We start from the raw sequence: 15,692 nt of genomic DNA on the forward strand, positions 1-15,692 counted from the left end.
TAAGGCTGTGCTGCTGAGACAGAGGCTGTACCATGGCAGGGGGACCCACTGCAGGAGAAATTTGGTAAACTGAGATTGTCTGCCTGACTCTTGAGTGAAAAGAACCACCAATGTTTCCCAAAGGTCAATCCTTTGTTTCATGTTGAACAATGAATTACGACAGTCATGTAACAGCTGGGAGGGAGTTCTGCTGAGTGTGGGGCACTTTGGATACAGGTTATTGGTGGTGAAGGGACTGACACAAAGCGAGCAGGCTTTGATGCAGGGCAGCTCAGTGCAGTCTGAGACAGCTCTGTCTGATGGAGCAAAGAACCTAAGTGCCAAAGATGATCTAAACAATGAGAGGAAGAAAAGGGCTGGTGCTGTCAGACACATACAACTGCTGAGGAGAAAAGCTATCCTGTAATACGAAGTAGAGAGAAATTCAATAAGTTCACTTTGTGTGTCAAAACATATTGCAGAAAAAACTATCTATAGAATGTGGCAGCACAAGGGAATGAATGTAATCACAAAATAGTCAATAAGATAGAGTGGAAATATAAAATAAATGCTGTGTGGAGACAAATGGAGAAATATTGTTAGTGCCAGTAAACAACAGAGTACTTGCTGTCTTTCACAGGTAAAGCATGGAAATATGTTTTGCATTCTCCTGAAGAACTCAGGGTGACTTAAAATGGTGAAGAGATAAATGGATAAAGAAAACAGCTTTGAGTCAAGGTTTCCGCTATGACTACAGAATAATCTGCAATGGTCTTCTGTTTCAGGAGCTGTAGCTTGAAAAGGTATGATAAAGTCTTACGGGCCACAAAAAAATGGCAGAAAAAGAGCAATGGAAATAAAAGAAGTTCCAGCTGGGAAAGATTTAGAAATAGTCATTAAGCTTCTTGTTGAATCTGAACAAATTTCACAAATTCAGAGAATATCAAGAAAGAGTATATTTTTATTTTGTGGAAAGAAGAAAAAAAAGTTCAGAGTGTTTCATTTATACAACTATTTTAAACTGTATCTTATTTAAGCATATTCATGTAAACTTCAAATATATTTAAATTTTTAAATAATTTGGTCTTAGATGAAAAAGATGGTCTTTGAAAATTAGAGGAAGGAGAAGTATCAAAGGAACACTGTATTACTGGATTATACAAAGTGCCCCCAGAGAACTGAAGTAATATATGAAGGAAGTTATTTCTAGCAACATGTTCCAGGAGCTATTTCAGAATCCACACCTGACTAGGGAGAGTACAACACCAGGGCTGCACTGCTGACCACACGATGGAGATGGTGACATAAAGGCAACAAGTTAAGTGAAATTGCACTGGCTGTGCAGAGAGTTTACACAGTAATGTAAAACTTCATGTGCTCCAACACATACAGCCTTAAATCAGGAAGTGGCAAAAGAAACGAAGATTTACATACCATAAACGACTGCTGCTTGTACCTAAGAATTAGACAACCCACAAGAAGAGAAGCTGATTTAGTTCTGAAGCAGTGCATAGGACACAATTCAAGAAGTAGTTATCAGAGAACCACTTCTGGACTGAAACTCAACATGCTTGTTGAGAAGGAAAAGAAAAAAAAAATCCACTGCAGTAATATTTAACTTTGAGAGAGCGAGGAAATGAAAATGAAGAAGTTAGATAAAAGAAAAGTAAAAAGAACATCTAAAAAGATATGCATGCAAACAGCATGGAAGCAGCTGGAGGACAAGTGTATGAGAGGCTCAGAATAATCATACAGAACTCATTTCTTTTTTTGTAACTTATAAAAATTAGCTCTCTTATAAGCAAAAAAAAAAAAAAATCCAAACCCCAATGCGAAATTGAAAACAACAGAATGTAGATGATTTTGGAAAGATACCCTTCAAATGTGTAAGTCTTCTCAATGGAGAAAGATGGGAAGAAAAGCATAAAATCTGCCAATTTAAATATAAACCACAGTATTTTGAGAATCAACTTCCTATGGACACAGAAGTTAGAAATTGTTTTTTGTTAAAACCATCATACTAGAAACAGGAGGCCCAGAGAGCTAACTGGGAAGATAGGCAATTGAGGTATTATTAATACTATGACAAATTAATAATTAATTTAATATTGAATATAAGTTGTTTTCACTGATGTTCACAACAAAGAAAGAGTGATTCTCACCTGCTGAGCAATTTTCTCTAAGTCTGTTAGCATCTGAGGTAAATGGTATTGAACGAGAATTGCTATGAGGAAATGTTGCCCCAAGAAGTATTTTACAGGAACTAACTATTGTAACATATAACCTGCAATTTAAGTCAGTCTTGAGACCAGAAGAGATGTTTTAACTGTGGTACCTTAGTCTTAAAAAAGGACTCAAGGACTGATCTAGAGAATAACAAAACATAGAAGAGGCACATTTTTATGTTATTGTAAAGAGCCATGTTGTTGTCATGTCTAGAATATCATGTGGAGTTTTAGCCTCACCAAATAAAAAAAATGACACCACAGAACCAGAAGAGAAAGCACAGATGATCAGAGATGTGGCATGGTTTTATGATAAGATCAGAGAGATCAGGATTTGTCATTTAAAAAAAGACTGGAGGAGTGGATAAGGTCAAGTCTATGTAATGATAAATGGTGTACCAGATGTAAACAGAGATGCATTATTCTTTGTTCCTTCCTTATCTGAGGAGGTACTGGCTCGACCATAGAAAAATATTTAAGGCAAGAAAAATAAAATACCTTTCACTCATTGTCTCACTAAAATTTGAAAGGTATTGCCATAAGGTATCACTGAGGTCAAGCTTATGTCAGTTGGGTGTCTCTCTCTGTTCAGCAGCCAGCAACCCCAGCAGTCCAGCTCAGAAAGCCAGTTTATTTCATGGTAACTAAGAAGATGAAGAAGAAATCCTTCATGCTTCTTCCTGTTTGCCAGAAATTCCTGCAGCTGATGACTGCTGAAGTCAGGATTTGAGGTAAGTGGAGTATTTGTCAGCTCATACAAGGTTATGTTTTCATGATGCTACCATCATCATCATCAACCCCAGGAATGACTACCTATTATTTACAAAATGTTTTGATTTTTGATGAAGCTGTATATTTGCTGAAATTCACTGATGTTGTTTTAACATAAAGTTGATTTAACAAGCTTCAGACACACTTTCAGTAGGTGCTAATTCCACTGTTCTGTCTGGTGCATGCTCAGCTGACTGGGAATGAGGTAAAACTCACAGCAAGCTGAATTTAGCTAAAATCAACCTGGTAAATCTCACCATATTTCCCAAACATAGCTTTCAAGTATTAATTCTGTGAGCCACACTCAGTTTTTATAACAGGCGAAAAAAAGTGAATACTCTTACAAAATGTTTTTCCCTGCTTTTTGGAAGTTCATTTTTCTCTGCTCGGTAAGAATTTTATCATAATTTCATGCCCCCACACTTCATGGTTTGTTACTTGGTCTATTACTCTCACATTTTACTTGATAAGGTCCTGCTTCCTATGATCTTCATTTCTGAGTTTTGATTCTTCACAGCTGCTGCTTTGAAGTCTTAGATAACATTTTGAGCATTGCACATTGCTCCTGGTTTTAAACTTTTCCTTCAGCTGCATACATAGCTCTGTTTCTCTCAAATAACTTTTTCAATAAATTGTTATATCTAATATTTTAAAATGAATGTTTTGCTTTTAATCAGGGCAAAACTGTGGACTTTTTTTAAAGGAAGCTAGTAACTTCTTTCAAAAGGTATCCTCATTTTCTGTCCTTTCCTCAAAGAAATTTAAGTCTGTTGCTCAGTTCAGGGGGATTCGGAATCACTGTGTATTTCATGTATGTGTGAAAGGGAGAACTGAGGGTCATAATTGTCTTTGTGCCCTCTCTTTCAGTACCATGTTTTATTTTGGCCCAATCTTGTCCAGAACCAGGAAATAGAGCTGTCAGTACCTACTTGCTTTGGATAATATGGAAGTGTGCTGGAACAGTACAGCTGTGTGTTGTGGAGTCACTGTTAGCTGGAAACAAGCAGATGTAAAACCTCAGGTTGTGCCCTTGCTTTCTCTCTTCAATACTTGATCTACAAGAGTGCATCTGAATCTGGACTGCAGGTTAACATCAGGGAAACGTTTCCCAACCTTTAGATCTTTAGTTAGTAATATGAAAAATCTGGCCTGAAGTGTTTTTCCCCCCCCATTTTTAAATGGAGAAAAAATGAGCAAGGATCTCACATGTTGAGCTGAGAGTGTCACTAATCTCAAGACAAACAAGGATGTATGAATAGAGAGCTGAGGGCACCGTGGCTGGAGCAGTACTGCAGTTATTCCCACTGTTTTCTCTTATCTGTGTGTATTTTTTATGTGAAGAGTCCTAATTTTTTCATTCCTTAGCCCTTTCTGTGCAGTGTCCAGGGATGTGTCTATGGATATAAACACGTGGTTCTCCTGGAAGTTATCTACAACCACGTGAGAGCACAGATAATGTATACTTACAATTAGCACTTACAAATTGACACCTTGTCCAGTTATACACACCGAGTCAGAAAGAAATGACAAACCTTTGCAAACATTAATCTTCCTTCAGAGTCATGATATGGGGCAGAATTGTAATAATGAAATATCCTTATTATACAAAACTACTTACAGATATTAGCAGTGCCCTTAGGTATAGGCAGATAAGAACCAGCGCTCCATGGTCGGCCCTGATAATTCTTCTTGCATTTTCCACAGTCTGGGCCCGTTGTGTTATGCTCACATTCACAAAGTAGTCTTTTGTTTTCTTCTTTACAGCCAGTAGCATGAAGGTTGCACTTACACCTAATTTTAAAAGGCAAAAATAAAACAAAGTGGGATATTATTTAGAGGTGAGGTGAGGTGAGTTTAAGCTCAAGTTTTAGAAAAGCATGTCCTACGGCAACAGCTTGATTTCTGTGCTGTCCCTCTGCTATTGTTCTATCATGAAAGCATGACATCACAAAGCATCTCTGCAAAGAGCAAGCTGCAGATCTTCAGCTCACACAGGTGTAATGGCAGAAATGTCACTAAGATTCCAAGATGCTGAATCTTGTTTTCACTAATGCAGCACCACTGAGAACAAATAAATTATTAATTTTTTTTTTTTTACAGATAGATCTTGCAAAAATTCAAGAGTTACTATTTCCAGGAACAAAAGAAGTCCTCTGCTTATGTCCTTACAGAATTTGGTCCAAATTACACCCTGGAAGCCTGAGAAAACAGACTTAATTTAGATATCCTCTGCAATACCACACTTCAATAGAAGGAAAGCTCACTATAATGGTGTCTTGCCATTCTTGTTCAGCAAGTACTGTCTTGTTCAGAAAGGAAATTTATTTTCCTGCTTTAATTTAATATAGCTGTAGTAGCTGAAGGTCAGACAAATTATTTTGGTAGGCACATTTAGTTTTACTTGGGGAAGAAACCTAATCAAGCCTTGTGACAAAATCATTAGATAAACCAGATTCTGCATCTGGTCTTAAAACAATTGTATTTTCCTTAAATTCCCCTCTTTTCCTGAAACTAGGACACTTGCAGAATGGGAGTTAGTTTCATAAACAGTAAGGTATTTTCACCTCTTTCCATCCCTTTCCAACAGATGTCAAAACCAGCTAAAATCTATTTCTGTTTGGGGCTGGAGAGAAAACCAGTATTTAATGACCTTTCCTGTTTGTTTTCCTAATGACCATACATCTAGTAATTTGCAGGGTTCTCATGTGGGCATTTGTCACCTGTTCCATACAGTGACCAATAATTAGAGCAGAACAACATGTGGAATGGCCAAGTGCAAATTAACAGCTGTCAAGCTGACTTCCATTTGGAAGGAATATGACCTGAAGCAATTGGCCACATACATATATGTCCCCAGGGTAAAACAAGCTTGCAGTTGTCATAAGGAGCTGCTGGAGAAAATCCACAAGAATATGTAATGCAGTAGATGGTGGAGCATTCTCCTTTGTGCTAGAAATGAATGAAACTGCTGTTATTTGAGCAATGCTCATTCTAAAGAGAAACAGGTTCAGCACTTTTAAAATTGAAATGACCAGAATGTATTCAATATGCTGGACAAGAGAAAGAGAATAATTTTTACACAGTTTACAAAATATGTGTGCTTGAAGACTAAATCAATTGTGAATTTTCAGTGAGTTGCCATAGCAGAAGGAAAGATGCTTGTCTGGGCATCAGTGAATGACATCCATCTATTCACTAGACACTGAACCTTTTGGTAAAGGGTACTGCTATTAAAAAAAGCCATGGGTTGTTTTACTGTCCACAGGAGTATGAAAATGGAACATTCCAAACAGGAGAGATATACAGTAAGAACAAGACCAAAAAATAGAGGAGAAAAGCAGGAGTGACTGTCAAGTAACTAGAACAAATTAGAGAGAGGAAAGGACTGGATTTCTTTGCTCAGGAGCAGATTTCTGTTTTATTGTAGGGACTCAGTGTCAGACGCAGCAAACTGATCCAGGCAAGAGGAAAAAAGTGGTTGATTCTGAGGAAAAGCTGTAGTACCTAGTGCTCTGAAAGGGTGCTGCAGATTTGTACAGGAACTGAGGTGGGGGAAGATAAAGGTATGTCCCTCTGCTAATTGGAGTAAATATTCACAGCTCTTTTAACAAGCACCTGAAAATAAAGAATAGTTGTGTCACAAAATCTTGTGCAAAATCTCTTTGCACTTCTTAGATGCTGTGCTTGTCAGATGTTCCTGAAGAGAGACTGACCCTTCCTTAGTTTTGCATGCATGGGTAAAAGTCTTGGATGGACTCGACTTCTCCATCCTCCTCTGCTTCTATGCAGTCCTGTGCCCTGCCTCTTCACATACATATGCAAAATATATGCATGTATTTATATATCTGGATATATACATGCATACACAAATAACTCCCATAGAGCCTCACCATTTCCTTTTACTGCCCACTTGCCCTAATCCCCCTGTGTCCCACCTCTTTAGAGGCTGCCTCCTCCTTTCCCTGATTTCCCAGGCGAGAGAGCATGGGCAGCCCAGCTCTGCTGCCTGCCCTGGTGCCCGTTGTTTGAACTCCTTAGGGCAAGATGCTGCAGAGGAAGTGATTCTCAGCCCAAGGTGCAGCACCCACACCAACACCAGGCAGCTGTTCTGGGGTCCTGCACAAGGCATCCTGTGTGGCTGCAGCCACCAAGCCCCACAGACGGAGACAGCAAGACATCCTGCAGGGCTATCTTTGTACCAGGTACAGGCAGCTTTGCACAAAAACAGCAAAATACATTTTCTTCTAGAAGTAGCTGGCAACCTCCTGTCAAATTTTAAAACCCTATCAACTGAGATTTAAAACCTACAGCCTCTATATAGGCATTCAGACTAAACACACACAAAATAAAGTAGGGACATTTTAGCCACCTAGCTTTGTAAGTGGAAGAATTGCTAAATAGCTTTTCTCGTCCTAAACCAGTGGAATAATCAAAGATTCATTCAATCAATGCCTTTATGCAAATCAACTTATTTATATGCTTTATATGTATTTTTGAAAGCTTTCCCAGCAGAATTACCCAGAATGTTGCATCCCATCTTAAAAGAAAATACCAAGTAATAACAAAAAACTGAAAAAAAACCAACCTCAACCCAAACCCCAAAGCATGCCCCCCCCAAAAAAAGCAAAAAAGAAAAAAAAAGCTATGTGGGGAAAGCAGCGAGCAGTGAGTAGTGTAGCCTTCTAGGAGTATGATATAAAGAGAATAAGAGGAACAATAAGTTCAATCACTCAAAGAAAAAAAAAGGACTGATCTAAAACTTTTGCAGGCCCAAATCTAACATTAATAACTGAGCAAAAAAAGAGCCAGCCATGGTGAATTTCCAAACAATCCTCAGAAAACTTCAAACAGCTGTGTACACTTTCTAATGAGAAGAAAATAATGAACAAATGTGGTCACTCAGTTTTACTTCAAGACTAGCTAAAATTAAGATTAAAAGTACATTCATATTAAAAATGTAAAATTTGACTTAATAATAGTTAGTTATACTAGGCACAAAATTAAATATTTAAAACCCCCCCTAAACCCAAACCACAAAAGATCACATAATGTGTGGTAAAAACTCTGCCTACTTAGTGTATAGGCAACAGAAAAGTTGGGTTTGGCTCATGATTATTTTCATACAAGTATGAAAAAATCTGTAGATTAATAGAATCTGAAGTGATTGAACTGATTGTCTTGTTAGTGTCAGCAACTATATATAAGGAGTAAAAGAGTGGAAGCGTAAGTAAAATATGATGTTCAGAAGACTGAACCAGAGGCTCTGATTCTCTTCTTGCACCATTTTTTTTGTCGAAGCCACTTGACAGATCTTGAAGAGATTGATCATGATTTCCACTGCAAATCAAGGATGTAGCTGAACAGTGAATGTGTGCAAAATGCAGGCAGTGCTAAAACTGAAAGAGAACAAGAAGCATCTGTAGAAAGCAAACTGGAGGGTACCATGTCTGGGGAAAACCAGGCCAGTATCAAAATCTGTGGTGTATGAGGAGACAAAACAAGGAAATAATATTTCCTATGCTTTTGGTTTTTTATGAAGGGTGCACTAGGAATTGGGCAATCTGTCCCAGGGACCTCATCAGAATGTACACATGCACAGTCTCAGAGACTTCTGCAGAGAAATGTGTGTTGTGCTTGAGGGACAGACTTCTCTGGATGACTGAGAGAGGTAAATGAGCGTAACGGGGCTGAGAGATGACTAGAGTACAATAAAAAAGCTGCTTCTATTTGCAGAATAGGCACTAAGGAAAACAAATATTTAGGGTTACAGAAAAAGGGCTATTTTGGTAAAAGTAGCACCCAGACAGACCATGAGAGAATCACTCTTTGATGAGATACACTGGATTGTCAGTGGTGTGGAAACAAAGCAGCACAGTCTGGACCTTAGGAATTCCAGCTGTCAATCAGCTGAGCACCACTGATCTGGGAGCAGACTTGGGCTCCCAGCAGATCACTCAAGATGTGCAATCAGCTTCCTATGGAGGATAACCAAATTCATCTCTTTCTTATGGAAGATTACCTTTCTTTTCTACTCCAGAGAGAAGGAAGGATTTTGTTATCTTATACGAATATCCATGGTGATAAATTATTACTGAAAATCCTAGGTACCATTTGTAATTTCATTAGCCACTTGCTTTGAAGGCTGTTACTGCTGTCAATCTAAAATAGTAGCAAAAGGTTTAATTACATACAAAACACATTTAACACAACAATCCCTGTGTTGATGCTTCCATTGGCAGAATGTGATTGTCTGACCTGCTTGTATAAGAATGGAGAAGGTCTGAAAACCTAAAAAACTGATTTCACCTCCAGTGTACTTAGTTCCATATGACAGTATTCCATGCCCATTTAGAAATCCAAAGAAGAAAGTCCAAGTCCTGTAGAGGGTATGATGTACATACACCCAGAAAGGCAATTACTGGGTAGCAGTGGGTGGGTAGCAGCTGCTGGCACACTAAGTGGGTTTGCCTGCACACAGAAGGGGATGACAGAGGGAGCTCTAATCAGTACAGCAGGTTTGAGAGCACAGGTTAAGGTCTGGAAAACAGAAGAGGATCTGTGCTGCAGCCTCTGCACTGCACTGACTAACAGCTTAAGGGCAAAATCTCATGTAAGGACACAGCAAATGTTAAGGGCAAAGTGCAGTTCTGAGATACAGTACATGCTCACTGTAAATGGCACTGCTGAGGTCTAATGCTTGTATGACTTTAAAGAGAATGACTGAAGTCCATGATTATAAATATCAACAACTCCATGGACAATTAGGTCACGTATAGAGAGATGTAGGCCTTGAAATGGCTTTCTACCTGAAGGGAAAAGCTGTCTGCCATTTATATCTGGTGACAGTTTTTGCAGACTTTTTTATTATTGCTCCTGGTGGGGCAGATCTGTCAGTGCTGAGCTTGTGGAAGTGAATGCCACAGCCCCACAAAACTTGTCTGCATTTGGAAACTTCCACCCTGATGTTTCTGCAGCACAGTGGATATCCATCTTCCCAGTTCAACCTGCTAAGCAGCCTGGTTATAGCACACGCAAGAACACATTTCCCTCAACGTGCAAATTCAATTTTGAATCACTGGAGATTGATATTGCTGTCCGATGCTATAAACCCTAATTGTGTGGGAGAACAAATTTGTTTTTCTGACCACTCATCTCTGACAGACTCATTATTTTGTCATAAAGCAATTGAAATGATATTTTTGGCAGTTACATAAGGCACAGGAGTGCTGTGGCGCACTGACGGAGCAGTGCTGTTGTGGTGGGAGCCCTGGGTGTGCTGTGCTCCTCACAGACTCTATTTACATACAGGCAAGTGACATTAAAATGCTGTAAATATCACTAAGGTAATTGCTAATAGCGTGCTGACGCTCCCACAGGGGAGTGCCAACCAACAGACTGGGGGCACGTGAGGGGATCCTTGATGTTCAAGAGATCATTCACGAGAAAGACAGACAAGAGGAGCTCTTTGATACATTTTTAACGACTAGCCATATGTTCCTCACTTAGATACATCTTTGAATCATTCTAGGTCATTGCCAAAGTTTAGAAAATTAAGTTGAAACCAACTTGGAAGCCTTCTGCACAGACTCTTCCCTTCTGCACGCCACGAGTCGGCTCCCTGCTCCCAGGTAAGCCAAGCCTGAGCTTGCAGAGGAGTTGGTGTGTTTGCTCTTCACATTACTGCCCACACAATGAAAAATACCATCCCCACATAGTTTTAATTAGGCATTTTAAAACACTGTTGGCAATGCTAGGAGCCTTAGTCAGCTCCCCAGTGCTAGCAACTACTTCCAGCACTTTGTTACAGTTGTCCTGAAGGACTTGGCCGTGTTTATCATGGCATCAAACGTGTTGAGGCTGTCATCTACATTATGCCTCTCAAGCTTACTAATGACCTTGAGGCAGCTTCCCCAGTGAGGTTTAGGTGTCTAATGTAATGTAGACAGAGGAAAATTCCACATTACAAATACATTTGAAGTGATACCCCAAGCCAGGAAGGAGGATGAAATGTAAATTGAGAAAGCAAAAGTCAAAATATACCATGAAATCTTTGTCACTGAATCATTATTTTTCAGATTTAATTTTTTAAAATTTTTTACTCTTTATCAGACAGATTCATCATAACTTGAAAAACTGTATGTACAGGTAAGTTACAAACCACTTGCACTGTTTGTGCAAGTGTACAAGGTAAACATCATTACTTAGGAATGTCTGGTTATCCTTTAATTTTGTCTACTAAATGAACATATTTTCATTGAGGCTCAGAGTCTCAGAAACATCATGTTGGCTGAACAATATTATTCATTATATTGTAAGATTTTTCCATGTCATGTCAAAACCCCAAAGTATGCTGATCCTTACTGTAGTTTTCTAAGCTTAATAGATTTTGTGGGGATAAAAATAAGTATAAAGGATACTGTTGTGAAGAAATAAAATGACTGCTGGCAAGTTTATTTCTGTGGGGATGCAGCATCAAAATGGTAACAAGATAATTACTGCAGTCTTGGCTACCAATGCTCACTGTAAGGACTGACCCATCTGAAGTTTTTAGCTAAAAGGGTCAAAACCACCTCAGGACAGTTGACACTCAGAAAATGGCATGGCTTGCTGGCTGCAAGTAGGTCTGCTGAACAAATGTTCTGGCTCACATGAAGCAAAAAAAGTAACTTCTCTTTTCTATTAATATTTTTTTAGTCATATAAATATCTTAGGTCCACAATGATGTATGGAATCTAAATGCAAAGAGGGCACTGCGTCTTTTTCTGGACATCGGGAATAAGACCCCTGTGGTCTGATGGTTAAATGTAGCCACCATAGTGAGAGTAATGACATGTGAGTCCTTTTTTTCACTTGTTTATTTCTGGAAATGCATTTGGTCGCCAGTTTTTTCCCCTGTCCTTTTCCCTGAATTTATCTAATACATCATAATATCTCACTGAAAAAAAATTCCTTTGTGGAATAGGGCTACATCAATAATAAGGGATAAACAAATTCAATAATAACAAATATAACTTTGTATAGGTAGATACATTATTCTTTCATTTGCAAAGCAAGGACTAATGGTGGATCAGGTTTTTAAGCTTCTTAAATCTGTAAGTAGCTTTGTGGTTAGAAAAGAAGTTTAACCTGTGCTCAGTAATCCTGCTGCACCTTAGTACCTTAGAATCCAGAGATTTACAGAAGCCTCTTCAACTTTATTCTTTACTGTTTCGTTTTCACTGCTAAATTTGGGAGGAAATTGAATTAGATTCCCACAGGCAGTATGGAAAATTGGGGAAAATAGCTTCTTATTCTCCCTCAGCTGAATATAATGTATCTGGTGGGGAACAGCAAAGCCAAGGCACAGAGAGCATGTTTGCTTTGCTTTCTCAGCGGCCTACTTCCAAGTAGTTTGGAGAGCTTGAAATTAAAAAAGAAAACAAAGTCCAAAAGGGCAGCATAATTTCCTTTCCCTCAGTCCCAAGGCTCACAGAAAGCTTGCAGGGCATGGAATTGCCCACTGTTTACACTAAGCCAATCCAACAATAAGAGTATGCAAGCGCTAAATTTAAACATTAATAACATTTATTGTGTTCATATGCTAGTAAGCATTTCTATATACTGTCAGGTAAATGCTGGCAATACAAACAACTACAGCATCACTGCTGATCAATTTATATCTCAACCTGTATTTGATTAAGATTGATTATTGTCTGATAGATGCATATTATCTTCCTTTTGAAGCAAAACATTGAGGCAGGTCCTTCTGGCTTGGCTTCTCCTTTGCCTCTGCCTCTTTCAGACAGAGGGCCACAAGCTACCATACCTTGCCAAATAAACTATAAATGTTTCTGAAATGCAGTAGGTTACCACATGACAGCCTTCCAGACAAACTGCACGCATCACAAACCCAGAAAGGAGGAGGCAGTAACCTGAGCAAATGCCTCAGTAGTTAAGCATTTATAACTGTTCTGATTTTGTGACTGCATAAAAGAGTGTCACAGACTAACAGATATTCTGACTTGAGAAAATATTCAGACTTTCTTCAATTTCCTAGATCCAAAGTCTAAAAGTAATCCACTGATGCATAGGTCTAATAGAACAGAATACCTAATTGAGTCCAAGTTATTCCAGTTTACCACATTAAAAAATACCTATCCTTAAACACTTCTATAAACTTAGCCAAGTGGAGTGGACACATACTTTTTCTAACTTTGATTCTACATTCTCTAAGTGTTAAGTTTTTCTAACTTTGATTCTACATTCTCTAAGTGTTAAGAAATAAATATCTGACTATATAGCCGCTGTTAGCTGCTGTAGAAAACTAACTTCCATTCCCTTCCTAAACATTCATTTTTGCATTTTCTTCAGAGGTATTAGTTTTTATGGAAATGTGTCAATAAAGAAAGTGATTATAAAATCTGCTAGAGTTTGCCAGGAGCGTGTTCTGCAAATACTTTCACTCGTGAACACACTTTGTCAGATTCTTAGCTGAAGTAAATCCATCTGGCTCCTGTAAATTCAATGAATTTATGTTAGTTCACACTGCCTGAAATGAAGCCTAATTTGTTTCCAGCTTTCATTCATATTATCCTAAGCTTGGTGGCTGTATTTTTAGGTAGCGACAGATAATCTTTTTATAATTTTCAGTGGCAGGTCCAAGGCCTTGAATAATCATGGGATGGAAACTGGGAATCAGTGGAGGATAAGAAGCCCAGATGTGATGTGCTTAGGGACAGGACTGCTGTCAAGGCAGGATCCCAGTATTCCACATTGTTTCCATGCACCTGTTTTGCTCTAATCTTTAACCTCAGAAATAGGAAGCTTTTCTTACCTGCATGAAGGATGCTGACAAATGTCATGTCTCTACCAGAAAAGAAGCAAAACCTCTTGTGAAGATGAAGATCAAGGTCAAGAATGACAGTTCCTTCCAGTGCTACCAACTGGTCATTTAACACTAGTGATTGTTTTGGTAGGTTCCCAGACTACCAATGAAGAACTGAGAAAAAGTAGCTGATGTAAACTCTAAGTACATCAGTGTTACAAGTAGTTTTGCTTTTTCTTTCCCTCTCACTTGAGAATTGTTTTCTTTCTCACCAGAATTCTTTTGGTCTCACCTACTAAATTGCTGTACTTCACACAGCAATCAATGTCTTGACACAGAGAGGGCAGAGGGGGAAGCAGGTGTTGCAGAGGTACTACAGAGCCCAGGTGTTCTGAGTTGCCATGATGTATCTTCTGTTTTAATTGGTTTGCTCTAAATATAAAGAAAAACTAGGAGATGGTAAAAACTTGAATATCCTCAGCTCCCCATAGTGTTACATATCAGAGTAGCAAGGTGTATTGAGACAAGAACACATCTCTCTCCACCCACCAGCTGGAATAACACAGTCTGCTTGGCAGTACCCTGCCATTGTCTGTCTGATAGTGCAAAGAAGTTAGGGCGCACGTTATCTAAGATTTGACAACTACTCATTGCCATCAGGATATTAAAAAAGAAAAGCTTTTGGTATTTAAAATTTTTTGGTGCTGTCCAATGTCCTTCTTACCCATTCTTAGCTTGCCATCCATCATTTGGCAGTTATCATTATCAGCAAGTCAACAGACATGGAAAGACACCTGAAAACCGCCTTCTGTCTTAATCACAACAATGCCACCAGGCAGGATTTAACCACTGTATTGCGGCAGTTGTTAAAGCGCCTGTAGATCTAAGAATGTGGTACACAAATCTTGCATGAAAGGTGCAGCAATATATCACTGCAAAGTTTTATAGCTTACAATTTTAAAAGGAGAAGTTAAGAAATCCTTAGGAGTCATTTTTCCTTCTCTTTTCTCCTGATACAGATCTGAACACTGGATTTGAAACTCCCGGCATTGTGCTAATGTGCATCACCACTTTGAAGTTTATTGAGAAATCAATTTTTCTGGGTTTAGTTTAATTAATAAGTACCAGTCTTACATCTGCTCAGAAGCTCTCCCAAGAAAGCTGCTCTAAGACGCCAGTGATTACGCCAAGCTTCCTGTCTTTATTTGTAAGTAGTATTTCACAGCATCAGCTGCCAGCTGGTCCCAAATTCTTTTTCCCAGCACAACACTGAAAAGGAACAATTTGTTGTGTGGGAGGTCTAAAATTGTGGCCATTAAATTACCATCCAAGTGGACATGGTTTACAAATCCCATTCAAAAATGTCATTTAGCTGTCTGCAGTGGGAGAAATTTTATTCTTGCATGCAGCAATACCTGAAGTGAGCTGTTAGGAATTTGTATCCATGACTGATGCAGGACAGACCTGGCTGAAGCAGAAATATCTGTAGTAGCTTAGAAAAAGACTTAGGGCATAGCACCTATTGTATCACAGTAGGGAATATTTATTGTCAAGAGAGCAGTGTTTCTGCTACATGAGAAACAAGCAAGGTTAATTTCATACTGATTTTGGTAACCTTTGGGGGACTATAACTGAGAAAAACAGCATAAAGATATCCATGGTGCACACAGAATTCAACACCAGGGAAACCAGCTCTGTGAAGCCATACATCTGCTGCTCTTCTTAAAAGGTTTTAAAGCATTTCTGTTTAAGAGACCTCCCAAAAATACTCATTTAAAAGCTCAAATGTGTCCCCAGTAGTCACTGCTGTGGATGATACACAGGGAAGACTGGGGTATGGGCTGGAACTGGCTGCCTCCAAGGGAGAGAAAATACACCTTGTGCTGCTCTGAGCAGTGCTCCTGGAGGGGCAG

At 38.9% G+C, this 15,692-nt stretch overlaps 1 protein-coding gene across 11 annotated transcripts in view; it reads right to left on the minus strand.

Moving 5' to 3' along the window:
- Positions 1–15,692, minus strand: part of NTNG1 (netrin G1) — a 146,737-nt gene that overhangs the window by 51,604 nt on the left and 79,441 nt on the right. For all 11 annotated transcript variants that reach the window (XM_064720331.1, XM_064720328.1, XM_064720332.1 and 8 more), the window contains exon 4: positions 4,594–4,766. In XM_064720331.1, coding sequence (XP_064576401.1) covers positions 4,594–4,766 — 173 coding nt within the window. The remainder of the gene's footprint in view (positions 1–4,593; positions 4,767–15,692) is intronic.

This window comes from Zonotrichia leucophrys, chromosome 8, assembly GCF_028769735.1.
Source record: "Zonotrichia leucophrys gambelii isolate GWCS_2022_RI chromosome 8, RI_Zleu_2.0, whole genome shotgun sequence".
Lineage (NCBI taxonomy): Eukaryota > Metazoa > Chordata > Aves > Passeriformes > Passerellidae > Zonotrichia > Zonotrichia leucophrys.